The following is a 25,672-nucleotide window of genomic DNA, read 5'->3' on the forward strand; positions in this document are numbered from 1 at the left end:
TGTTGTTCTTGCTCAATTGATGAAGCCTCCTTTTGAGCCAATGCTTCGGCTCATCTCAAATATCTCACTTGGAAAGTGGTTTTTCTCATTCCTCTCATGTCTGCTCGCAGTCAGTGAGCTTCAGGTTTTAGTAGCGGACCCACCTTTCACAGTATTCCATTATGACAAGGTGGTCCTCCGTACTCATACTAAATTCTTACCCGAGGTGGTTTCAGAATTTAATCTCAACCAATCCATTGTACTTCCAGTGGTTTTTTTTTTTCAAAATCCTCATTCTCATCCTGGAGAAACAGCTTTTCATACTCTGGACGGTAAGTTTGCTTTGGCTTTTTACTTGCAAAGGACAAAGCCACACAGATCTGCTCCTCAACTTTTTGTCTCCTTTGATCCAAACAAGTTGGGGCATCTGATTTCCAAGCACACCATCTCCAACTGATTAGCTGCTTGCATCTTTCTGCTATGCTCAGGCTGGACTGCATCTACAGAGTCGAGTCACAGCCCATAAAGTCAGAGCCATGGTGGCATCGGTAGCTTTCCTTAGATCAACCCCTGTTTAGGAAATCTGTAAAGCTGCCACTTGGTTCTCAGTTCATACCTTCACCTCTCATTATTGCCTGGATGCTTTTTCCAGACGGGATGACCATTTCCGCCAGGCAGTGTTACAAAATTTATTCTCCTGAATTGCCAACACTCCCACCATCCCATTCTGGTTAGCTTGGAGGTCACCCACATGTTGAGAATAGGCTGCCTGCTTGTCCTGGGATAAAGTACAGTTACTTACCGTAACAGGTGTTATCCAGGGAGAGCAGGCAGCTATTCTCACAACCCACCCACCTCCCCTGGTTGGCTTCTCTGCTAGCTATCTAAATTGAGGAGACACACGCCCTGTGTCTGGCAGGAAGGCACTCGCGCTTGCGCGGTGCAGCAGTCGTGAACTTTCTAAAGTTCTTTAAGCAAGTCTGCTTGCAAAGCTATCCGCATCCGGGCTCCGTGGATGACGTCACCCACATGTTGAGAATAGCTGCCTGCTGTCCCTGGATAACACCTGTTACGGTAAGCAACTGTGCTTTTTTGTCATGTGCTTTATTTGCTGAATCCACCTGTTTCAAGAATGACCTCATTGGAGCAATCTTTAGTGAGAAAAAAAGGGTAGCTTTTTAGTAAGAAACATAAAGCTGTATTTGTCATGTGCTGTGCTTCAGTTAATGGATCTTTTTCTCTAATTAGCAAATACCATTACTGTTTGCCCAGAAAAATAGAAGGTTTGGCATGCAGTATCTTTGTATTGATGTGCCCTGTTTATGTGGTGGCTTATTAAATGTATTTTGAGCTTAATAAAGCAAAAATAAAAACCCAGAGAGCTATTTAGCAGATTGTATTAAGGACATCCAAACTGTGCCTAAGTTCTGTCCTTAGAACTCAGGTCTATATGAAGCTTAAACTATGCTGAAAAGTAGACTTCCTTACAATGCCTATAAGACCTACCGTATTTTCACGCAAATAACGCGCACCCGTATAAAACGCGCACACGGGTATAGCGCGCAGAAATCACGATGATATGTACAAAAACTTTGGTATACCGCGCTCACGGGTATACCGCGCATGCTGCCCGACGCTCCTTTCGCCCGCCCTGACTTTCCGTGCGCTGTCCCGACTCTCCGTTCACCCCCCCTGACTTCCATGCACTGTCCCCCCTTGAAGGTCTGTCCCCATCCTGAAAGCCTGATGCCCCCCCCCGACGTCCGATACATCCCTCCCCCCGAAGGACCGCCGACTCCCCAACAATATCGGGCCAGGAGGGAGCCCAAATCCTCCTGGCCACGGCGACCCCCCAACCCCACCCCGCACTACATTACGGGCAGGAGGGATCCCAGGCCCTCCTGCCCTCGACGCAAACCCCCCCCCCCCCACCGCCCGCCCCCCCCAAGAACCTCCGCCCGCCCCCCCAGCCGACCCGCGACCCCCCTGGCGACCCCCCCGCCCCCCCCCCCCCCCTTACCTTTGGTAGTTGGGCCAGAAGGGAGCCCAAACCCTCCTGGCCACGGCGACTCCCTAACCCCACCCCGCACTACATTACGGGCAGGAGGGATCCCAGGCCCTCCTGCCCTTGACGCAAACCCCCCCCCCCCCAACGACCGCCCCCCCCAAGAACCTCCGACCGCCCCCCCAGCCGACCCGCGGCCCCCCCTGGCCGACCCCCACGACCCCCCCACCCCCCCTTCCCCGTACCTTTGGTAGTTGGCCGGACAGACGGGAGCCAAACCCGCCTGTCCGGCAGGCAGCCAACGAAGGAATGAGGCCGGATTGGCCCATCCGTCCTAAAGCTCCGCCTACTGGTGGGGCCTAAGGCGCGTGGGCCAATCAGAATAGGCCCTGGAGCCTTAGGTCCCACCTGGGGGCGCGGCCTGAGGCACATGGTCGGGTTGGGCCCATGTGCCTCAGGCCGCGCCCCCAGGTGGGACCTAAGGCTCCAGGGCCTATTCTGATTGGCCCACGCGCCTTAGGCCCCACCAGTAGGCGGAGCTTTAGGACGGATGGGCCAATCCGGCCTCATTCCTTCGTTGGCTGCCTGCCGGACAGGCGGGTTTGGCTCCCGTCTGTCCGGCCAACTACCAAAGGTACGGGGAAGGGGGGTGGGGGGGTCGTGGGGGTCGCCAGGGGGATCGCGGGTCGGCTGGGGGGGCGGTCGGAGGTTCTTGGGGGGGACGGTCGTTGGGGGGGAGGGGGGGTTTGCGTCGAGGGCAGGAGGGCCTGGGATCCCTCCTGCCCGTAATGTAGTGCGGGGTGGGGTTAGGGGGTCGCCGTGGCCAGGAGGGTTTGGGCTCCCTTCTGGCCCGATATTGTCGGGAAGTCGGCGGTCCTTCGGGGTGGGGGTGCGAGTGGTCCTGCCGGGGGGGGGGGGATGTATCGGACGTCGGGGAGTCGGCCGGGCAAGAGGGCTTGGGCTCCCTCTTGCTCCGATCGTGGATGCGGGTGCGGGTGGGAGCGTGTGCGAGCGGTCGTTCGGGGTGGGGGTGCGAGCGGTCCTGCTGGGGGGGTGAATCGGGCGTCGGGCGGGGTGGGAACTATGTTTTAAAACTTTTGTATACCGCGCTCACGCATATAACGCGCGAGGGGTATGCGCGGTAGGTAAAAACGCGTATAACGCGCGCGTTATATGCGTGAAAATACGGTAGTTTTACAATTGCTATGCAGCTTGCTAGCTCACTCTATAGCACACTGATTAAACCTATAGCCTTCTACCCTAATGTTGCTGGTTTGAATCCCAGTCACTCTGTCTGATGGAAGAGAAATAAATAAAAGCATTAAACAGATCCATCTCCCAGTATTACAATTATAATGAAAAATAGCACAAAATCGCCATTCTAATAACAATAATAATAAAATATTATAACATTAAGGACATTGGACATCTAAATCTCCCCTAAAACCTGATTCTCTAAAGGACACCTAAAAAGTTAGATGTCTAAACAGTGCTGAATGCCGCTGAGCGCAATTCTACTAAGGACGCCTAACCTAGATGCTTGAACAGCACCTAACGTTAGACGCATTTTACAGAATCAGGGCCTTAGTGTGCGCTAAATCGGTTAGCGCGCCTTAGGAAAAGGACCCCAAAGTTACACATGAAACTGACTCTCTTTTATAACTTGCACACACAATTTTGCGCACTATTCACAAAACTGGGCACATAACTTTCTAGCATTAGGAAGCTCATGTTTAATGACTCCTTTTGTAATACAGATATTTATATACTATTGATTAATATTTTGAGTAGCTTTGATCTTTCTGGGTTTTTTAAAGCCTTTCTGTGATCCTTCACTTTTTTCTTAAATGAGATACTAGTGTCAGTGGCTACATATGAAATATTTATTAATTTCTTTTGGATATAACCGTAGGTTGCACATCCTCCTGGTTACCCGCTGTTCACTGTACTGGCCAAGCTAATGATTATACTTTTCCCCTATGGCTCTATTGCTTATCGGGTAAATCTTCTGAGTGGCCTGTGTGGAGCTGCTGCAGCCTCTCTGCTCTTTTATACTACCTGCAAGTAAGTTGGTTGCTGATACAGATATTTATTTTTGTAATTGAAATGTTCTTATACTACGTGGAGAACCTGAATACAGAACCGATAGCCAGTTTGAGATTTTTAAATGCACTACTGCTATTTATCATTTCTATAGTGCTGAAAGGCATACTTGGTGCTGTACATTTGACATGTAATAGAAGGTCTCTGCTATGAAGAGCTTACAATCTAATTTGGATAGGTTGGACATAGAGGGGTTGGAGAGTTTCTTGCAGAGAAAATGATAGGATCTCATGCCTATATGTATAGATTCTGACCAGGAAAAAACAAACAGCAATGAGGTGAAAGATGCATATATACAGTATATTTGAATCTAACAGAAACCGAAATTCAATAAAGTAGAAGGAAAGGGGAAGGAGAATGTAAAGAGATGCCAGGAAGCAGAAAGTGAGAACGTCCTAAAGCAGGAGGAGCAGCTGATGTGTGATGGGAGGAGAATCAAGAAGAAGAGCCTGAGAAATGGATTGAGCAGTACCAGGCTTATTTCTTGGAAAGAGAAGCCAGGAAGCAGAAAGTGAGAGCATCTTAAAATAGGAGAATGCAACAGTACAAAAGAAAGATTACAAGTTCTAGATTGCTCTGTTTCTAAAGATATCTGACTCTTAGTAACTTAGAAGCAGCTGATCACTCTGATTTGACCAGTAAGGGCCTGAGTCTATATATAGCACCCCAAAAAAATCAGCGCTGACTAGAACTGCACTTAGTACAATTCTACAATATACGTGTTCCTTTTATAGAATTGCGCTAAGCGCCAGTGCATTGCATAACTTTTAGGTGCACACAATAAGGCCAGCTAAAACCAAGGGTAACTGCCTGCGCCTAAGTTGTGCATGAATCAGGCACATTCTATAACAATGCACATAACTTTAAGGAATGAATGGCCACCGTCTGCCCATGCCCGTCTCCTGACCACACCCCCTTTTCAAATTCACACACTAGAACTAACGCATACTTTTTATAGAATTCACTTTCCAAGTTGTGCATGTAACTTTTAATTAGTGCCAATTATCTTCAATTTTGGCACCGTGTAGTTTTTGTGGTGAGGGGAGCTTCGGAACCGGGTGGGGAGAACATTTGGTGGAACCAGGGGATGGGGAGGGAGAAAGAAGGGAGAGATGCTGAATGGGAGGGTCAGAGGAGAGGAAGGAGATGGTGGCACATGGATGGAGGGAAGGGGAAGAGGAAGAGGAGGGAAGAGATGGTGTACATGGATAGAGGGAAGGAAAAGAGGAGGGAAGAGATGGTGTACATGGATGGAGGGAAGGGAAAGAGAAAGGTGTACATGAGGAGAGGGGAAGAACTAGAAAGATAGATTTGAGATGGAGGCAGTAAAATGGAAGAAAACTGAATATGAAAACTAGTGCCAAAGATGGATGAGGTGCAAGATGTGAAGAAGGAGAGAAAAGAAACAGCAAATGCATAAGGAGGCCTTGGAAACAGAGTTAAGAGCACAGAGGGAACAAGATGATCAAAAAAATAAAATCGCCAGATAACAAAGGTAGGAAAAATGTTTTTATTTTCAGTTTAGTGATTGAAATAGTCAATTTGAAAATTTACATCCGTTTTTATAATTTGAACTGTTAAGGAAGAAAAGCATTTCTTTCTATTTCTTTTGTGGTATACTGTGTTCAGAGTCTGGCATATTAGGGTTTCATTTGTGTACAATAGTACTTTTAATTTGTGGGTATGTATTTGAAAAGGGATTTTCTGTTTTCTGCATTTGTGACTGAGGCCAGGTGTTCTGGTGGAAGTAGTTCAGAAACTTTGGTTGGTGTCATGGCCCCAAGTAGGAAGATATTTGTTGGCTCTCCTTCAGCTTTTTTGGACTTGAAACAGCTCCAACTGAAAAATTAGTGATTACTTATGGCATTACTTAAGACACATACCCAAATTTCTGATTTCGGTTTATATTCGAGTCAAATTTTTTTCCTCCTTTTTGGGGAAAAGGGTTACCTTGGTTTATATTCGGATCGGTTTATATTCAAGTATATACAGTATAACTCGAGTATTTAATTAGTTCTATGGTGTAGCGCGCGGTAATTTCCCACGTGCGCTAAAAACGCTAGTGCACCTTAGTAAAAGGAGCCCTATATTTGTTCTATAATTAATTCAGAAAACTGAGACAAACTTGGTTTTTTCTTCTGCATAGAGCGTTTAGGACCCCAGTTAGATTACAAAACTTAAATAGTTCACAGTCTGATAGATGCTGGCACTGTAATCTTGAAGTAGGGACTTTAGATCATCTGTTGTTTTATTGTCCCTTTATCTTAGCCTTTTGGAACTCAATTTGGGATCAAGTAAATTGTTTATTGGAAAAGCATGTGGCATTATCTTATGATACAGTACTATTTGGTATGTCAATGAGGGAAAAAAGCCAAATATCATCAAGTAACAACAAGCTTTTATTGATAATGACAGGAGTCGCCATTCAGCACATCACAAATAATTGGAAAAATTACAGTAGACTTAATTATAATTTCTGATGGAATTCATTGTGTCACATATATAAAATGGAAAGAACAATAGCTATACAACAAGGGAATTATAAGAATTTCAAGAAAATTTGGGAGCCATTAACTTTTTATTGTAATGAATAAATACCATTTTCTTTTTCTTATAGAAATATACACCATTTTATGTTAGGAAGGGAGGGGATTTATTTATTAATAATTATATTTGGGGAAAACGGGTGGGTGTGATGGGGGAGGATAGTAATTTTTACTTATAATTTGTAAGATTATCAACTGATATGTATAATTGTATTGTTTTAACATTTGTACACTTGAGGAAAGTTTTAAAATGAATAAAGAATTAAAAAATAAATAAATAATTAATTCAGAAATATTTATTATAATTAAGACTTTACAATTTTTATACTAATAAACATTGATAAAACACCCCTAATGCAAACAAGGTGAAATACATCGGATGTTAGATAAATAATGGGAAAACATTACTTTCCCTAGTTCCTTGCTTGTATGGAATTCTCCATTCAGTTGGTTCCTCTTGTATGTTGAAAGCCCCTGTGTGGCACAAATATACAATACATAGTTTATTTAATCATAAAAGGTGCCCAACAATAATATCTGTGGCAAAAAAACACTGAAAAACATAGATTTTTTTGTACTCTTAGAATTCTCTAATCAGCTGGAAAATAAACACCTAATTTATAATTTAGGTGTTTTAAGATGAAATCTGGAAAATTACTTTTGTCAGGCATAGCAAACAATGCTTCCTTCAGATTTAAATATGAAAATGCTTTAATATTAAGAATACATATAATTTATGAAATACAAATCCTTTGGGAACATCACAATTCAAGTGGCAAATCTGTCTTGTCAAATCAGATACCTTTCAGTAAGGTGTAAGCCATATCTATGGTAATTGGACTAACAGTGTCCTATTGATTGAGTGGAAAAAGACATTATACATTGTCAGTTGGATTGTTATGATTTCATTTCTATTGTGACCTGAACTTGATCTCTCAAATCTTCTGTCAGTGGATATAAAACCACCAGCAGTGTATATAGGCTGTATTGACACTCTTATGTCAAAGGTTAAAAAAAACCCCAAACTTTGAATTTCTCTAATACTCCCAAACTAAGGCCTCCTTTTACAAAACTGCGATAGCAGTTTCTAGCGCAGGGAGTCGCACTGAATGGCTTGCGCTGCTCCCGACGCTCATTGAGTTCCTATGAGCGTCGGGAGCAGTGTGGACCAGCGTGGCTCCCCATGCTAGAAACTGCTATCGCAGTTTCGTAAAAGAGGGGTTAAGTGGTTAATTTTTAGTTTGTGACATGTTTTTGTGAAGGTCAGGCCATACTTTGCTGCAAGAGGTTTTTTTAATCTTATTTCTTGCTTTAACAAGTTTTTATTAAGCAATGAGTAAAGAAAAAAGAAGACAAAATTAACATCACAATCTTGATGAAATAGTGGTCAAATAAAGTTTTGCAATCGAAAATAGAAAAATCAAAACAATAAACATCCTAGAAAAGATCACTTCCTTATTATTCAAGTCCTAGGAACTTAAATTAAAATTCAAGTTAACCCATACATATAGATAAATATAATTCAGCTATATATCTTTACATAGTTGTACATCATCATCTGCCTCAGAATGACTATTCCCAAAATAAACTAAACTAAACCTTAAGGGGCTCATAATCGAAAGAGAAAAACATCCAAAAACCGGCTTAAGTCAGCACTTTGACAAACATTGTCAAAATACATCTAAGTGCCGATAATGAAAACGGGTTTTGGATGTATTTCTAAATGACCTAAATGATTTAAGTTCATAGTGCCACTGAACGACCAAAGCTAAATGGGGTGTTTCAGGAGGAGTGTCGAGGGCGGGAGTTGGGCAGGATGTGGGCCGGCTTAGACTTAGTCGTACAGCATGTATAACCGAAAGTTATACAGCCCACGATCAAGGGAACTTGGACGTTGTGACTTAGACCATGTAAAACATGGTCTAAGTTACAAAAACCCACCTAAAGTCACCAGATAAGCACTGCAAACACATAATACAGACCCCCACACACTACCCCAATGATCACCGACCCCCCCCAACCCCATAAAAATCATAATCGCATCTTTAAAATTCACCTCCAGACCATCATCACCTGGCAGCCTGGCATAGGAAAGCCTAGTCATCCAGCACAGAGGCAGCTTAAGCCGTCTTGGGGGTGGGTTAGGGACCCATGGAGAGGAGGACCCATGCCCATAAGCCCCTGTAATCACTGCATTGATACTTAAACATGTGCACTCCCCTATATACCCCAAAACCCTTTTGTACTGGCATATAAGTGGCTTCTGCAGCCATAAAGGCTATTGGGGTGGTAGATATGTGGGTCTAGGGGATTCTGGAAGTAGTTTGGGGGGCTCCCCATGACCTATAAGAGAGCTGTAGTGAAGAGAAGACATGGCACCCTTTTTGTGAAGTTCACAGCAATGCCCTGTAAGGGACCCCATATGTCTGGGTGTTCAATTCATCACTTTGTAAACCCCTCCCACGTCCAACAGGGCTGGTTCTAGGCGTTTTGGACTTGGATGAAAAGTTGGACGAAAATGTGGTATAAAGATGAACGATTTAGCGACTTGGATGATCAGATCGGCAGAATGTATAGTTAGACGATTTTTGAAACAAAAAAAATTTTGGACGTATTTTTTGAAAATGTGTCCTAGGCTGTTTTTTACTTTTGACGACTTGCGACTTAGACAAAAATGGACGTAGACGTTCCTTTCGATTATGCCCCTCCACGTTTATATACCGCATCCTCTCCATAGAGATGGAGCTCAGCACGGTTTACAGGAACTTTAATATAAGGAAGGAAAAACATAATAAGAGTTAGTGATTATAAAGAAGGTAGGGAGATTTACATTTTTGAGAATAGCCAAGTTTTCAGATGCTTTCGGAATAATTGGAAGGAGCCCAGATTCCGCAGCAGGGCAGAAAGGTTATTCCAAAGCTCAGTGATTTTGAAGAATTCCCTAATTTTCCAGCATAGATAACGCCTTTTAACGAGGGGAAAAATAGTTTAAGTTTTTGGATGGATCTGGTAGTGTCAGTTCTCGTAGAATTCCAAGATAGTGGAATTAGAGGAGGAAAAATGCCATGCAAGATCTTGAATGTTAGGCAGGCACACTTAAAGTGAACCCTAGAAATTACTGGAAGCCAGTGAAGTTTTGACAGAAGCGGTGAAACATGATCAAATTTACCTTTTGCGAAGATCAACCTAGCCGCAGTATTCTGGATCTGCTGAAGTCTTTGGAGACTTTTCTTGGTTAGACTTAGATAGCTGGAGTTGCAGTAGTCCAGCCTGGAAAGGATAATTGATTGTACAAGGACAGCAAAACGTTGGTGGAAGCAGGATCTTACTTTTGGAGACTGAAAAAACATTTTTTTACCAGTGTTGAGATGGTCATTAAATGAAAGTGTAGAGTCAATAATGACGCCCAAAACTTTGCTTGAGAATTCAATCTGCAGTGTGGGACCAGAAGGTAATGAAATGAGTGTGGGTAGCAGATCTAATTTTGGGCCAAGTCAAAGTAATTTTGTTTTGGGCTCATTCAGCTTCATTTGTACAGTGAGGGCCCAGGATTGGAATTTTGTTATGCATGCTGTTATATTCTCAGTGAGGCTGTTAAGATTCAAATCTATCTCAAGAAGGACAAGAATGTCATCTGCATATGTGTATAATGTTTCAGAGGGAGATAGTTGAAAAAGTTTCAGAGTAGACATATAGATGTTGAAAAGAATAGGGACAAAAGGTGATCCCTGCGGGACTCTAAATAATGGCTTCCAAGGAGAATCTCTGAGAGAGTGGGAGTCAGAATCTTGGAGAGAGCTGGAGCCAGAAGGCCTTGAACATGCGCAGATGCTCAAGGTCCAGGCCAGCAGAGATCAGTGGTAAAAGGCAGGCTTTTCTGGCACCGACACGCAGCACCAACCCACAGGACATGCCGGTGCCAGATCACGGTAAGGGTTTGGGCGGGCGGGCAATGTCAGTTTTCGGGGGTGGGGGCTTGTGGGCGGGGATGGGGGACGATGCCAGTTCTCGGAGGTGGGGTGGAAGTGCACTAGTGGCCTCAGGGGTGGGGTGGGGTCTTGGGATATGGTGGGGTGGAGTGGAAGCGAGCAGCACTGGTGGCCTCGTGGATGTGTGTGTGTGTCTGTTTTTGGGATGTGGAACCAATCAAGCGAGTTTCCCTTACTTCTTATGGGAAAACTCGCTTTGATATATGAGCACTTTGGTTTACGAGCATGCTTCTGGAATGAATTATGCTCGCAAACCAAGGTTCCACTGTATTTCCAAACAGGACACCAAAAATTGTTTGTGCTTTGGGAGCCTAAAAACTCCAATGCAACATACATTTATGTTTATAGTTGGGAAGTAGGCTTGATAAACTCCCAGATGCAGGGGCTTATTTTCAAAACATTTAGACACACAAAGTACCATAGAAACCTATAGTACTTTGTGTATCTACATGCTTTGAAAATGAGTCCCATAGTACTTGCTGTTTTATTGTAGGCCCCAAGATTGATGTTAAAGCTGAAAGTATTGAAAGAAAGAAAGATGACTGTTATAGGTAGTCTAATTTTCCTCATGGGAGTAAAAAAATCTTTATTTATATAAACTGTAAAAGGGGAAACGTGTGGATTCCATAGGCATTCCTATGTCTAGCAAAACATTTTGCTTGCATATGAAAAGTTGGTGAGATGTCTGGAGAGAGATACATCTGTTTTAAAGTGTTCAGGAGAAAAGTGTAATAATCATTCACCAATTCTGAGACAGAATTTAATCAAAAACTAAGAAGTCTTAACGGAGCCTGGGGGAATGGCCCAGCAATGTAGAGACTTGAAGCACGCTGCCCAATAATTCCATAAAAAAATTTTGGGCCCCCATTTTTCTCTGTGGATTCAGGCATAAATAAGATTGGCAAGCATTTTGGTCTTTTTTGCCTTGCCAAATATACCTCCCCCCCTTTTACAAAAGCAAAGTGCGTTTTTTAGTGTCGATGCTCATAGAATTCCTATGAGCAACAGAGCCGTTACTGCCACGGCAAGTGCTAAAATCCACGCTACACTTTTGTAAAAGGGGAGGGGGATATTTTGTTAGAATTTCTGTAACTTGCAGCAACTTGCTGTAAATGATTTTTTTATTTAGTACTTTCAGTTATACATATCAAGTATAGCTATACAAGAAAATAATAACATTGGTGAAATATTACAAATAGAAAAAAAACTAATTCTAAAGTCCACTTCAAGGAGAGATTTGCGAGGATAAACTAAAAGTAAATAATTCCTGATGGAAATCCAGTTAGCATTCTAACTATAAACATTGAGATCCTTTTTCTGTTTTAATTAACCTTTTTTTCATGTTCCAAAATAAATTTCTCTAATTAAGAATTATCAAAAATATAAATTGTTTATCCTGATAAGGATAATGCAAAATACATCTACAGGGAAAAAGCAGGACAAAAGTTGTTTCAATAGCCAAAACCCTGGATTTCAGGGCAAAGAACTGTTTTCTACGTTTGAGTGGCTCTCATTACATCTGGAAAAAATTGAATTGCTGCCTGCAAAAAAACAACTTTTTTATATTTAAAGTAAATCTGTAAAACTCACAATTTATTTCTTTCTGACAAGAAAGTTACCAACAAAGTTGAACAAGTGGAAATTATATCTTGAGGATTCTCTAAGAAGGCAGTGAATTCCCCAGCTGCTAACACTGAGGCTACATCCACCACTCCTCTAGTTGACATTGCTAGTGATGAAGGCAGGTACATAACCTTCTAAACTACAACTGACTCAGATATTTTCAGTTTTAAAATTTCCTTAAAATATTTTCTAAGCAATATTTCAGCTGAAAGTAAAGATGAACAAGAGAAATTTTAAAAAGCGTAGATTATTAACAAGCAAATGATTTTCCAGTTGTTCCAATTTATGATGCAAAATCAGATAATCTTTCACAGCTGAAGTACTGAGTGAAGTACTTTCATTTGATTTTGCATCTCCTCAATAGCAGATTTAATTTTTGTAAATCATCTTGTAATACAGAGATAGAAGATACAACTTGTCTAGAAATAGTACATAATTGTGCTACTTTCCCTTCACTCAAATTCTCAGTTGGGTGAAAACTCGCCAAATGTCTTTTAAGGAAATATCCCAATAATAAGTCAACTAATCAATCCTTATGGATAAACTCCAAGATTAAAATAGGCGGAGCCCAAGTCCTTTGGAAGAACTGGATTATTGCAGGCATTCGAACTCTAAATGATGTTATTTCGGATGGTAAACTGCTTGAATTTTCACAACTGCAACATAGATTTGGTCTTAGTAAAACACAGTTTTAAATGGTTGCAGCTGAAGCAGGCCATTCAGGTAGGGTTCCCTGAATGGAAGGCTTTGAACAATCAGCATAGTCTGGAGTTCCTATGCTTCCAAGCAGAATTCCTAGGACATCAAGCCGCATTGTGGTATAAATTATTATCTGGATACTTGAATAAAAAACCAAAGAATGGTCTGAGAGACATTTGGAGCATTGAGAACAAGCACCAAATTTCTGCATCTCAATGGCCACAAATTTGGTCTTGGAGAATGAGATGTACAGTGTCGGCATCTATGAGACAAACTTGGTTATTTTTGTTACATAGAGTGATTTGGACCCCTGTTCGTTTACAAAAACTAGATAGTTCTAAGTCCAATAGATGCTGGCACTGTAATTTGGAACCTGGGACATTAGATCATCTACTTTATTTTTGTCCCTATATTAAGATATTTTGGAATTCAATCTGGTCTCAAGTAAATGCATTATTGGAAAATCATATTGCACTTTCTTACGATACAGTGTTATTTGGCATGAAGATGAGGAAAAAGAGTCAAATATCATCATATAACAACAAGCTTTTATTAGTCATGACAGGGGTTGCCATCCAACATATAACCAACAATTGGAAAAATCACCTTAGTTACACATTTTGGTGGAATTCTTTATGCCATATATTTAAAATGGAACGAGCAATAGCAATACAAAGAGGGACATATACTAACTTTATAAAAATATGGGGGCCATTGGCAAAATATTGTGGTGAATAGTCATTAATTCTTCTCTTCTCCTTTTCTTTTTCTTTTTTAGCACACTAAAGGGGGGAGGGAATTGGGAATAATTTTACATAATATGTTATATAATATGTGTATATTCCTATTAAAATGTTATAAAGGATGGGTGGTAGGGGGGACTTATTGCATCACTAGATTTTATGTGGTAGATATTAATGTGCTATTGTGCAATAATTTGTATAATATATTCTTCTGTGCACTTGCTGTTCAATTTGAAAATGAATAAAGAATTATTAAAAAAAAAAAAAAAAGGAAATATCACCCTCAGGAACATCTTGAGTGCACAGAGAAGCCTTTATCCAGACCAGCCTGAAGGCAGGCAAGAATCAGCAAGGTCAGAGCACAACCTGGTCCTGGACACACCAACGTTGGAAGGCATTCCATGCCTTAGCGCAAGCCAAAAACTTGGACTTCTTAGACTTGAGAAGAGCATCTACAACCATAGCAGAATATCCCCTGTTCTCTAAGGCTGTGCGCTCAAGAGTCATACCGTAAGAGCAAAGGGCCCCATAACCTCCAAGGACACTGAACTCTGCGGGAGGAGGTCTGGATGGTCACTCAGATGAAGGCTGCAACTCCTGCACAGACACACCAGATCTGCGTACCATGGTCCACAAGAACAAACTGGACACACCAGAACAAAGTGGCCCTGATGGACAAATGATGTCAGCAGGAGAGATTACAACAGGAACGCACTGATCGAGCAGTTCAAGATTCTGGGAAGGAAGTTGAAGATGAGGACTCAGAAGATAGCATTTTCAAAGATCCTACTAGTACCAAGGGCAGGCATGAAGACATTTCATTCTGATGTCACTGATTTTCTGAAGGGGGCTCTTCGTGTCAGACTGCCGGTTAAACAGCTTTTCCCTTCCTGGGACCTTAACTTTGTGCTGTCTAGCCTTACCAAGACTCCTTTTGAGCCTCTTTGAGATGCTTCCCTCTTGGACTTGACACTCAATACCATTTTCTGGTTGCCATTCCTTCGGTGTGATGTGTGTCAGAACTACAGGCTTTGTCTTACTAAGCCCATTTCCTCTGTAGTTTGGAGGCTGGGGTTTCCCTTTGGTTGGTTCCTTCCTTCCTGCTGAAGGTGATTTCAGCTTTCAATGTTATTAAGGAAGTGTATTTGCCTGCCTTTTGGTCTACAGGTTCCAGGACTTAGGATTATCTATTGAAGAAATTGGATGTATGCAGAGCTCTTCTGTGTTATCAGGAGGTCACCAACGAGTTTCTTTTCTCTTACCATTTGGGCTGACTCATTCAGTTAAGAGGGGCACTCCCACTTCCAAAGCCACAATTTCTAGATAAATCCATAGGGCCATTTCGTCAGCCTACATTCTTTCAGGGAAACAGTCTCCTGTTGCCTTCAAGGTGAATTCTACCAGGAGTGTGGCTTCTTTGTGGGCTGAAGCTAGATTTGTCTCTCCTGAGGAGATTTGCAGAGTGACAACATGGTCTTCTTTTCACACGTTTGCCAAGTTCTACAGAGTGGACGTAGCGGCAAGACAAGACTCCGCTTTTGGGTCCTTGGTCTTATGGGTCAGCACAGCAGGCCCATCCTAGCTCTTTGGGGGACTGCTTTTGTATGCCCCTACTGTCTAGAATGTCTCACCTATTGCACTGGAAAAAGATTATATACTTACCCTTTTAAGCTCTTTTCCAGTAGATAGGTGAGACATTCTAGACTCCTATCCAGTCCTTCCTGCCCCTGTCTACTGTTTCAATCTGTTTTATTCTTCTCCAAGTTGAATCTTGGATTCCTGTCAGCCCTTGTGTGCTAGGAAGAATTTGTATATATTTTTTCAATTTATTGGGGAGTAGTTCCTGAGCTTTGAAGCTCAGATAAAAGCAGAAGAGGCATCAGCAGTAAAGCTGGTAGGACATTAACAAGTCTGTTCTGTTCCACCTTCTTGAAATCACTCTGAAATGGGTCAAGTAGATGATGTGTTACTAAATAATCATTTAACTGTTTCAACACCCATTTTTCCATAATCTTTGCTATGCAAATTTGATATGGGTCTGTAAATATTCTATTGCTTTATATCCAGAGCTTTGTCCTTCATAAGAAGCTGCACAACCGCCCACTTTAATAGATAGGTCTGTGGTAAAGTAACACAATTTATATAATTCACAATGATAGGGGATTAAAATAGGTCTTTCTCAGCCTTTAATAACTAAAATGGGCATGCATCAAACAAAGAGCCCTTGGAAGAAACTTTGATTACTAACCGCTCTAACATTAGTCCAATCATTGAAGTTTTCAGATAGAGAACATTAGATATTAGATGTGCTACTGTAATAGAAGAACTTAGTTGTTATGTAGCTAGACCAATCCTAAATATAGTTGTTTGCTAAATTTTTATTGGATTTATGTACGGTATATTTGGTTGAATTATAATAATGTACTGATTTTTTGCATGTTAAGTATTTTACACACAGAAAAGGACATTTATAAAATTGTGTGACTGCATATGGGGCTAATAATAATAATTTTTTAAAAGTCTATAAACAAACTGTGGGGGCCCACAACCACTAGGGGTCATTCGGAGAAATTAAAAGGGGACAGGTTTAGAACAAATGCTAGGAAGTTCTTTTTTACCCAGAGGGTGGTGGACATATGGAATGCGCTTCCGGAAGATGTGATAGGCCAGAGCACTTTACAGGGGTTCAAGGAAGGTTTGGATAGGTTCCTGGAGGATAAGGGGATTGAGGGGTACAGATAGAACCAGAGGTAGGTCATAGAAGGGATCATAAACCACTTCACAGATCATGGACCTGATGGGCTGCCGCGGGAGCGGACCGCTGGGCGAGATGGACCTCTGGTCTGACCCAGTGGAGGCAACTTCTTATGTTCTTATGTTAAGCCTAAATCAGTACTTGATCAAAAAGACAGGTCATCCAAGTGCCGATAATCAAACAGGGTTTTAGATGTATCTAAAACCAGCTTAGGCCTTTTCCCTGCCTCTGTGCGCCCAGAGCGAAAAGGAACATTTTTGGAGGAGTGGGTAAGGCGAGAGGCGGGTAGGATGTGGGCCGACTTAGACTTAGGCCCTCTTTTACTAAGGTGCACTAACTGAATAGCGCATGCTAAATGCTAATGCATACATGTTAGTCTATGGACACGTTAGCGTTTAGCGCACGCTAATTTGATTAGCGCGCACTAATCGGTTAGTGCACCTTAGTAAAAGAGGGGGGTTAGTCATCCGGCAGCCATAATCGAAAACTTTGACAGGTTGCCTAGACGGAACTTATATGTTTTGACTTAAACCAAGTCAAAACAGGTATAAGTTACAGATCGGGCCGCTGAGCTGATCGGGGTTGCCACAATTAGCTCAGCGGCCCAGGCAACCTGTCCCCCCACCCCTGAAATAATCACGCCAGGAGGGATGCCCAGTCCCTCCTGTCCGAAGCTGCCGCAATCCTCCATGAATATTCCCTGGCAGGAGAGATCCCTCGAACCCTCCCGCAATGATCGTCAGCAGGAGAGATACCCAATCTCTCCTGCCGCAATCCTTAACCCTCCCGTAATGATCGCCAGAGAGATGTCCAATCCTTCTTGCCGACACCCCCCAAAAAAGTTTGCCCCCTAACCTCACCCAGATCCCCTCACCCCTACCAGGATCCCACCCGGACCCCCCCCTCTAACCTGGGTTCGTTGGCCGGATGGACGGCTCCTGCTTGCATCTGGCTGGCAGCCCCGTCGTTGAAGGAATGGCAGGGCTGCCCCTTCCCGGTGCATCTTGGGATACACCTGGGCCAACCGTAATGTTAGACCTATCTCCCAGTGCATTCTGGGATGCACTGGGAGTGGCCTAAGATTCCAATTGGCCAGATCCCTTAGACCGGCCAACGAACCCAGGTTAGAGGGGGAGGGGGGTCTGGGTGGGGTCCTGGTGGAGGTTCTGGGTGAGATTAGAGGGGGTCCTGGTGGGGGTGGGTTGATCCGGCTGAGGGTGGGGATGAGCTTTCGGGGGTAGCAAACTTTTGGGGGGTGGGGGGGTCAACTTTCAGGGGGGAACCGGGGGATGGTGGTGGTGAACTTTCAGGGGGGGTAGATTTCAGGGAGGTGGAGGATCCGGGGTGGTGGTGAGCTTTTGGGGGGTGGGGTTGTCGGCAGGAGGGATTGGGGAACATGGTGGGGGTGGAGGGTGATGGCATCCCTCCTGTCGGGGAACATTGCCGGGGGCATGGAGGAGTGTTGGTAGGGGGGATTGGGCATCCCTCCTGCCGGGAAACATTGGCGGTGGTAGAGTTTGCGGGGTGTCGGCAGGAGGGATTGGGCATCTTTCCTGCCGCTGATCATTGAGGAGGTTTTGGGGGATCGCGGAAGGAGAGATTGGGCATCTCTCCTGATGGGGAACATTCAAGGGGGTCACGGAGTCGGGTCTTTGGGCAGGAGGGACTGGGAATCTCTCCTGCTGCAATCGTTGGGGGAGGGGGATAGACGGTTCCATGATTTTATAACTTGCACTTATGACAGACGCTGATTAGAGAATCATGCTTTTAGGCAAAGGATTGGTCCCTCCCATGCCTAAAAGATCTTGTTTTGGGCTTTTGGGACTTGGGCGATTTTTTTTTGTGTGAGAACAGAGCTTAAAGGTAGGCGTAGTGGTGGTCTGGGCGATTAAACTCTTGAATATACAGGTAGGCCATTCTCGAAAAAACCACATTTTGGATGTTTTTTTCGAGAATGGACATTTCCCTGCTGCCTACTTTGTGCGCCCAGGGCCTTAGGTCAAAAGGTGACTTGGATGTTGTTTTTTATTATGCCCTGCCACGTGTTTTGTGCTTTGAAGTTGAGAGAATATGTACACATGCATCTGCAGTTACACATAAGAGCATACCTTTTTGGAGAAGGTACAAACTAGTTTGTGGTCATTTGGGTGTTATTAGGATTATGTTTCCTTTATAAAGTATGCCTTTTTAGACTTTTTCACATAGGTATCCTGTTATAAAATTATCCCCAATTATGTACGAGGAACATTTGGATATTCCAGATTTAAATTTTGCCATTTATTGTGAAAGTCAAAAGCACCTGTGGCTAGGTAACAAGACCATGCTTAATTTGAGTCCTTTCTAATTTGTCTTTCTCCTACTCCTCTCCTTTTTTAAATTAAAGTTTAATTTTAGAATGATTATAAAGAAATCTTTGTTCATTTACATTTTATTTCATTTAACCCTCTTCAAACCTGGACTGCCTTTTTTCTGTTTGGGTAAAAGTATACACATTAGACTCAGACCAGCAGTGTTTCATTTGGAACATAAAATGAATCAAAACACTTTTATGATTTACAGTCTTTGACAGCTAGTGTTAGAATTAGTTCAAGGAAATGTTAATAATGCACTGCCTAGCCTAATCCTTTTGATATCACCAGGTATCCTCCTGTTCATGGGTTAATTGCTTTAAAAGCAAAGGCAATATTCTGAGCGGTGGGCCGCTTCACCTTTTCACAGCTGTTACCATTGAGTGACAACTAAATCCCATGTGTAAGATGAGGAAGAGCTCAATCTCCAATTGGGAGAAAATTTATGTAAACTGCAATCCCTTCAGAATGTGCGGAAGTCATAGACTTTCTTGATTTACTCTGCTTTTCCCAGAAAGCTCTATTGTTCACTTTCCTAAGTCCCATCAACCCTTTGTAGCAGAATATCAGAGCGGCAGCAGATAGCTTGAAATATATAAATGCTATCATAGTTCTTATTAATAGCAGTGCTTATGAGTCAAGTCTGATAACAGTTCAGCTCTCCACTCAATTTCAGATACTGCTAATGGAATCTGTCTTCTCCAATTGTAATATGAGAAGGCCTAATTTGCTATGGAGCTTGGAGCTGTCAGCAGTAGGGGATTGTGGGGTCAGATGGGAGCTGCCAGGTTTTTGCCCTGCAGCTTGTATCTCTCACTTTGAATAGAGCAGCCCCTGCCTGCCAGTTAGCTGATAGGCCGCCATGGGGTTTATGCCACTTCATACAATAAGAAAGGGCTACATAGGCTGACTTTATAATTGTGAAGCAAGCTCATATTTTCACAGCTACCATGCAGCATAATTTCTAATAAGTGGTTTTCAACAAATGTCAGATTATGAAAACTTTCATCAATTACAAAAACTTATAAAACATTAAATTGCTAAATCTGATTCCTGCAACATTTGTGCAGGTAGCAGTAAACATCACCTGTTATGGTTATGTTAATAAATGAATATTCTTTTTAAAAAATCTTTTACTACTTATTATGACAGGAGTTGCCATACAGCATATTACAAATAATTGCAAAAATTGGGATCGGCTATGTTATAATTTTTGGTGGAACTCTTTATGCCACATCTTTAAAATGGAGCGTGCTATAGCTATTCAACAGGGGCATTTTAAGAGATGTTTGGGACCCATTAACAAAATATTGTAAAGAATGAATATTACTTTTTCCCTTTGAACATACATATCCAAGGTAGGGGGTGTGGGGGGGTTAATTTTTGTTTTCTTAAAACTGAAGAGAATTGTTTTTTTTTGAGGGTGGGATATTTGATTTGAATTAGTTTCTGATAGAATATTAAGTCATCTTAAAGTGTAAAATGTTTTCATCTTGTATTGCACTTATTGAAAGTTTTAAAATTAATAAAGAATTAAAAAAGAAAAAAAAAATCTTTTAAAATTTATGAACCAAAAACCACAATTTTATTTGTGATTTTGGACAAGTTACTTAACCCTCTGTTGCCTAGATTAGATTGTAAGCCCTCTGGGGACAGGGAAATACCAACAGCCTCTTTTACAAAGCCATGCGGCAAAAGCCCCGAAGCCCTTTAAATCTCTATGGGCTTCGGGGCCCTTAGTGCAGTGCAGCCGCTAGCGCGGCTTTGTAAAAGAGGCCCTAAGTGTACCTGAATGTAACTTACCTTGAGTTACTACTCAAAAAGGTATGAACGAAATCCGAAATGTGGCCTGAAAATTGTCATTTCAAAGAAGAAATAATTAAATTACGATTCATGATTATTATTTGTATATGACAAAGATTAAAATTTAATGTTGATTTGATTTTAAAAGTGATTTTGTTAAAATTTTAAAGTAACAGTTCTAAGTTGTCTACAAATAGAGTGGAGGAGTAACCTAATACAGCAGTGTGCGGAGAACTGGGAGAACTGATGCAAATCCTTCTGGGACTCCTTGACCTTGGGCAAGTCACTTAACCCTCCATTGCCTTGGGTACAAACTGAGGGGCTCTTTTACCAAGCAGTGCAAGAAAGTGGCCTATGGTAGCCCAACACGTTCATCAAGAACAAATTTGCAAACAGAAAACCTTTTCACATGAATGTGCTTTGGATGATTATTGGACCACCTTTGCTGTTTTTAATATCCGTGGCAATAAATTTGGTCAAAACAGTCCTCTATTACCTATTTGGAGAATAAAATCTAACTCTTTCCCCCCTAAGCCCTTCTCTTTCAGCTCCAGGCTGCTTTCCCCCCAAAAAAGAATAATATAATTAATAAAGATGACCTGTTTTCATTAAAACTTCTGGTGTCTGTGTGTTTCCCCCTTTCTGTTGAAGGGAGCTTGTAGCTTGAGAGTCCCATAGCTGAGGATGCACAGTCCTGCTTGCCCTGGGCGAAGACAAAATTACTTATTTGTAGCAGGTGTTCTCTACAACCCTCTCACCTCCCCAAGGAGCTGTACTTCTTTAGGTAATAATAGACTGAGAAGGACCCACACAATAGTGGTAGATGGGAACAGGTGTGCATCGCTGTGACTCTGCCTAAATGCTTCCAGAAAAAGTTAAAGGGTTACTGTTTCCTGAGGATTCAAGCCCTGCTGTCCTCTGAGAACACCTGTTATGTGAGGGATCTTCAAAAAGGTTCCTCACTTTTATTTTTTTAAACACTATTTATTAAATATCTCAAAAGCAAATCACTACACTTTTCCTCATAATCACCCTTTATTGTGATACATTTTTCCCAGCATCCTACTAAAAGGCCCTCTTACCTTTTCTCCAACCCCAACCATTTCCCGTGGAAACTTTTTGAAAAACCCTCAAAGATAATGTTATAAAGAATTTCTATAAGAACTTATCCCCATTCACAAAATGGAGGGAAAGAGACACCATAAAATGCATGCGAAGAGAGAGACAGATGGAGATAGATACAGGCAGATAGAAACAGGCACATAGGTGTGTTAAGTACTGAATGCTCATTGCATTATTCAGACCATGCCCATTCTCCACCCTTGGTATGCTCTAGTTCCTGTCTCCTAACAAAATACAGTGGTGCCTCGCACAGCGAACGCCTCGCACAGCGAACGCTGCGCACAACGAACTTTATGTCTTGATTCGTACAACGGACTTCGTTTCACACAACGAAGTCCGGGGTTCCTGCGGGGTTGGATCGCAGCGGGGTTGGTCGAGCCGCGAGGGTAGTCTCCTTCTCCTTACCTGCCCTGTCGCAGCACACAGCCGAACGGAAATCTTCCCGATGTCAGCGCTGACGTCGGAGGGAGGGCTTAAGCAAAGCCCTCCCTTCCTCCGACGTCAGCGCTGACATCAGGAAGACTTCCGTTCGGCTGTGTGCGGCTGCGGCAGGGCAGGTAGGAAGAAGGTAATGGCGAACGAAAGAGGGGGGAGGGGGCGGTCCGCCCCGAAGAATGTGCACAGCTGGTCAGGTCCCCCGATCGACCGACAACAGGCCCGGCCGACAAACCTCCCTGCCCTGTAGCCGCGAATCTAAATTACCTCTTACAGCAGCTTCAATAATCCAGCTGCTGTAAGAAGGTAATTTAGATTCGCGGCTACAGGACAGGGAGATTTGTCCGACCGGGCCTGTTCTGTTGTCGGTCGGGTGCAAAAGCGCCACAAAGGTGGAGGCAGGGAGGGAGGAAAGGTGGAGTGGAGAAGAAAAGACGCTTAAGGGGGGAGAAGGCCGCTGAAAGCACATGTTGGAGCAGGGGATGAGAGGGAGGGAGAGAAGGGGAAATATTGGACAAGGGCAGAAGGGATGCTAAATCATAGGGTGACAGGCAGAGAGAACAACAGGAAAAAGAGTGGAAGCAATCTTGAACCCTGAGGGTGAGGGCAGAGAGAGGTGGTGAGATGATTGATCATGGGGAGAGGGACAAAAGGGAATAGAGATGGGATAGGAAGATAGTGGAAGTAAAAGGACAGGGAGATGTATGTTTTTAGATGTATCTAAATAAAAATAATAACAAAAAATTTATCTTTTTTATGTCATCTTAGCATATTTTATGCTGCAGAACGAATTATTTTTTTTTACATGTATTCCTATGGGAAAACGCGTTTCACATAACGAACGTTTCACATAACAAACTTGCTCCTGGAACCAATTAAGTTCGTTGTGTGAGGCACCACTGTATGTAGTTAACACACAAGTTAGCGTGCATATTTGTCATGCTATTAAGAACATAAGAGTTGACATACTGGGACAGACCAAAGGTCCATCAAAACCAGCATCTTATTTCCATCATTGGTCATAAAAAAACCCTCCACCAACATTCATTTCTTATTAATTATACTATCAGGTGCACAACGAGGTTCAAAAAGAACTTACCCCTCCATTTACAAAACTGTAGCACAACTTTTAGCACCAGCCATGGTGGTAACAGCTCCAATGCTTGTAGAATTCTTATGAGCATTGGAGCTGCATTGCCGTCACTAAAAACCGTGTTGTGGTTTTGTTAATGTCCCAGCCATCATGAACTCAGATGAGAGAAAAAAATCGCTTATCTTCCAAATCAGCACTCAATCTATTTATTTTTATGGCTGTCATTAATAATCTGTACTCCTCTTCATTCACAAACTCTCAAGAACTTCAAATCTCCGGCAGGATACCTGTTTCACAAAATATATTTCTGTTACATTCACTCCGGAGTCTGTACAGTAGGTGTTCAATCCATGCCCGTGAACCGGGACTTGCAAAAATCCACACATTTTCTTCATCTGCTCCTCCTACATGGCTGAGGAAACCAGAGCTCCCTTCAGTTTCCATTTCTGCAAGCGAACCATGCAGAAGTCTTTCTGCTCTGCTTTTTTCTTATTTTTTTAAAATTCATTTTTTTGCAGTGGCTTTGGTGCCATGAGACCCCTTTGGAGTGGTTCTCTGCCTGGGAAAGGAAGCAGTTTCTGCTGAGCTGGACTGCAGTTTCATAGAGCAAGCTTCATGTGAACCTATGAAACTAGCCTGCTGTGTGCCACCTTTCAGGCAGGGTCCCCCTGGGAGCTAGCTTGCCTTCTGACCTTGTCAGAGACTTAAGCGCAGGCTGTTTGCATCCTGAGTAACAGCCATCAGGGTGCAGGCTGTGAGGGGGTGGAGGTTTCGTCCATGGTCCCACGGGCAGCCCAAAGATCTTGAGGATTGGACTGTCTGGAGCACTTCTGAGGCAGAAATTCCTTTCCCTTCACTTCAGCTGCAGTGTAAAGAGCTGACAGGCATGGCACTTCAGAGACTGTGAGTACACCTCCATTTTATACTGTGAGAGAATTGGGGTGGTCTTAAAACAGCGGTTTTGACGGTTTCTATGGGTAGAGTTCGGATCTCCAAAACCCCAAAATTGGTGGTGTTTGGTTTTTTTTCAAATCATTTCTATGGGCCATTTTTGGCACAAATTTACTGGCAGTGGCCATCTTGGATTTTATTGATCTTTTTCTCAAAATATATTTTCTGTCTCAAAACCCCCTTGATTTTGCATAAAATCAGCAGGGATGGACTCCTCAGTCCCTGATTACTGAATTCATATGAGTATTGCGCCGGTCTACCGCGTGCCGCAGTGTGTGAGGAGAGAGGGTAGGAGCTTCGAACCTCACCTCCTCTTGGTCCTCTAGGGCTGGGGAGACAAAGTGGGTCTGAAAAATGGAAAAATATCCCGCCCGGTGTCTGTTTTTGGCGGAGGGGCAAACGCAAGCGCTCGGAGTCCAAGGACTCTTTACAGGTCACATTGCGGGTCCATCGGGACACTGCCTCTGCCCAGGTTTGTGACCTTTCCCTGAGCTTTAACCAGCTCATGTGGAGAGCTTATCTTATGGACCCATTTCATACAATGCACCCAACAGGTGCACCACATGCTTCCAAGCTGGTGCCTTCTTTGACGGGGGTCCCTGCATGGGTACCCTCTGCCCAGGCTCCTACAGACCCAGACTGCCTTAGTTGGCACACTGAAACTTTGACTTTTTGATGCCAGTCACTGCCTCCACCCTGGATGATGTGATACCCTTTGTGGAACAGTTCGTCAGGATACCTTAGGGAGCCTTGATAAGGGTGATGACCCCTCCATACGCCGGCTATTTCAGTTAGCGTCTACCCACCATTTTATTATGGACGCCATAAAGGTATTGAAGCTGGAGGGTCAACCCTAATTGTACTGTCTTGAGCCACTCTAAGGCTCTGACATACTTTTTTCCTGTGTATCCAGTTCTCATTGCCCTAGTCTCGAAACAGTGGGACATTCTGGAGAGACTTACACAGGCTATATCTAGAACTTAAGAACATAAGAATAGCCTTACTCGGAGTAGCAATATTCCATGCTACCAATCCGGGTAACGCAGTGGCTTCCCCCATGTCTTTCTCAATAACAGACTATGGACTTTTCCTCCAGTAACTTGTCCAACCCTTCCTTAAAACCAGCTATCCGCTCTTACAACATCCTCTGGCAGTACGTTACAGAGCTTAACTATTATTCTCTGAGTGAAAAAAAAATGTCCTCCTAAGTATTTCCCTGTAACTTCATCGAGTGTCCCATAGAATTTCAGCAGCTATTTGAACAACCCAAAGCTGATTTGGCAGTGACTCAGGTCACCAAGTGCACAGCCCTCTCTACTGTAGGAGGAGTGCTGCTTAAAGACTTCCAGGATCACAGGGTGGACATGGTTTTAAAGATGCTTTCTGAGATGGATTCTTTGGGCATCAAGGTGGCAGCAGCAGCTTCATTTGCAGCATGTTGGTCACATGAAATTATGCCGGGTGCTCTGAGCGGAGGA

General features: G+C 43.1%; 1 protein-coding gene across 2 annotated transcripts in view; it reads left to right on the top strand.

Annotated features, from left to right (window-relative positions):
* TMEM260 (transmembrane protein 260) overlaps positions 1 to 25,672 on the top strand; it is a 125,886-nt gene that overhangs the window by 20,378 nt on the left and 79,836 nt on the right. For both annotated transcript variants that reach the window (XM_033952092.1, XM_033952093.1), the window contains exon 3: positions 3,897 to 4,048. In XM_033952092.1, the coding sequence (XP_033807983.1) occupies positions 3,897 to 4,048 (152 nt within the window). The remainder of the gene's footprint in view (positions 1 to 3,896; positions 4,049 to 25,672) is intronic.

Source organism: Geotrypetes seraphini, chromosome 7 (genome assembly GCF_902459505.1).
Source record: "Geotrypetes seraphini chromosome 7, aGeoSer1.1, whole genome shotgun sequence".
NCBI lineage: Eukaryota > Metazoa > Chordata > Amphibia > Gymnophiona > Dermophiidae > Geotrypetes > Geotrypetes seraphini.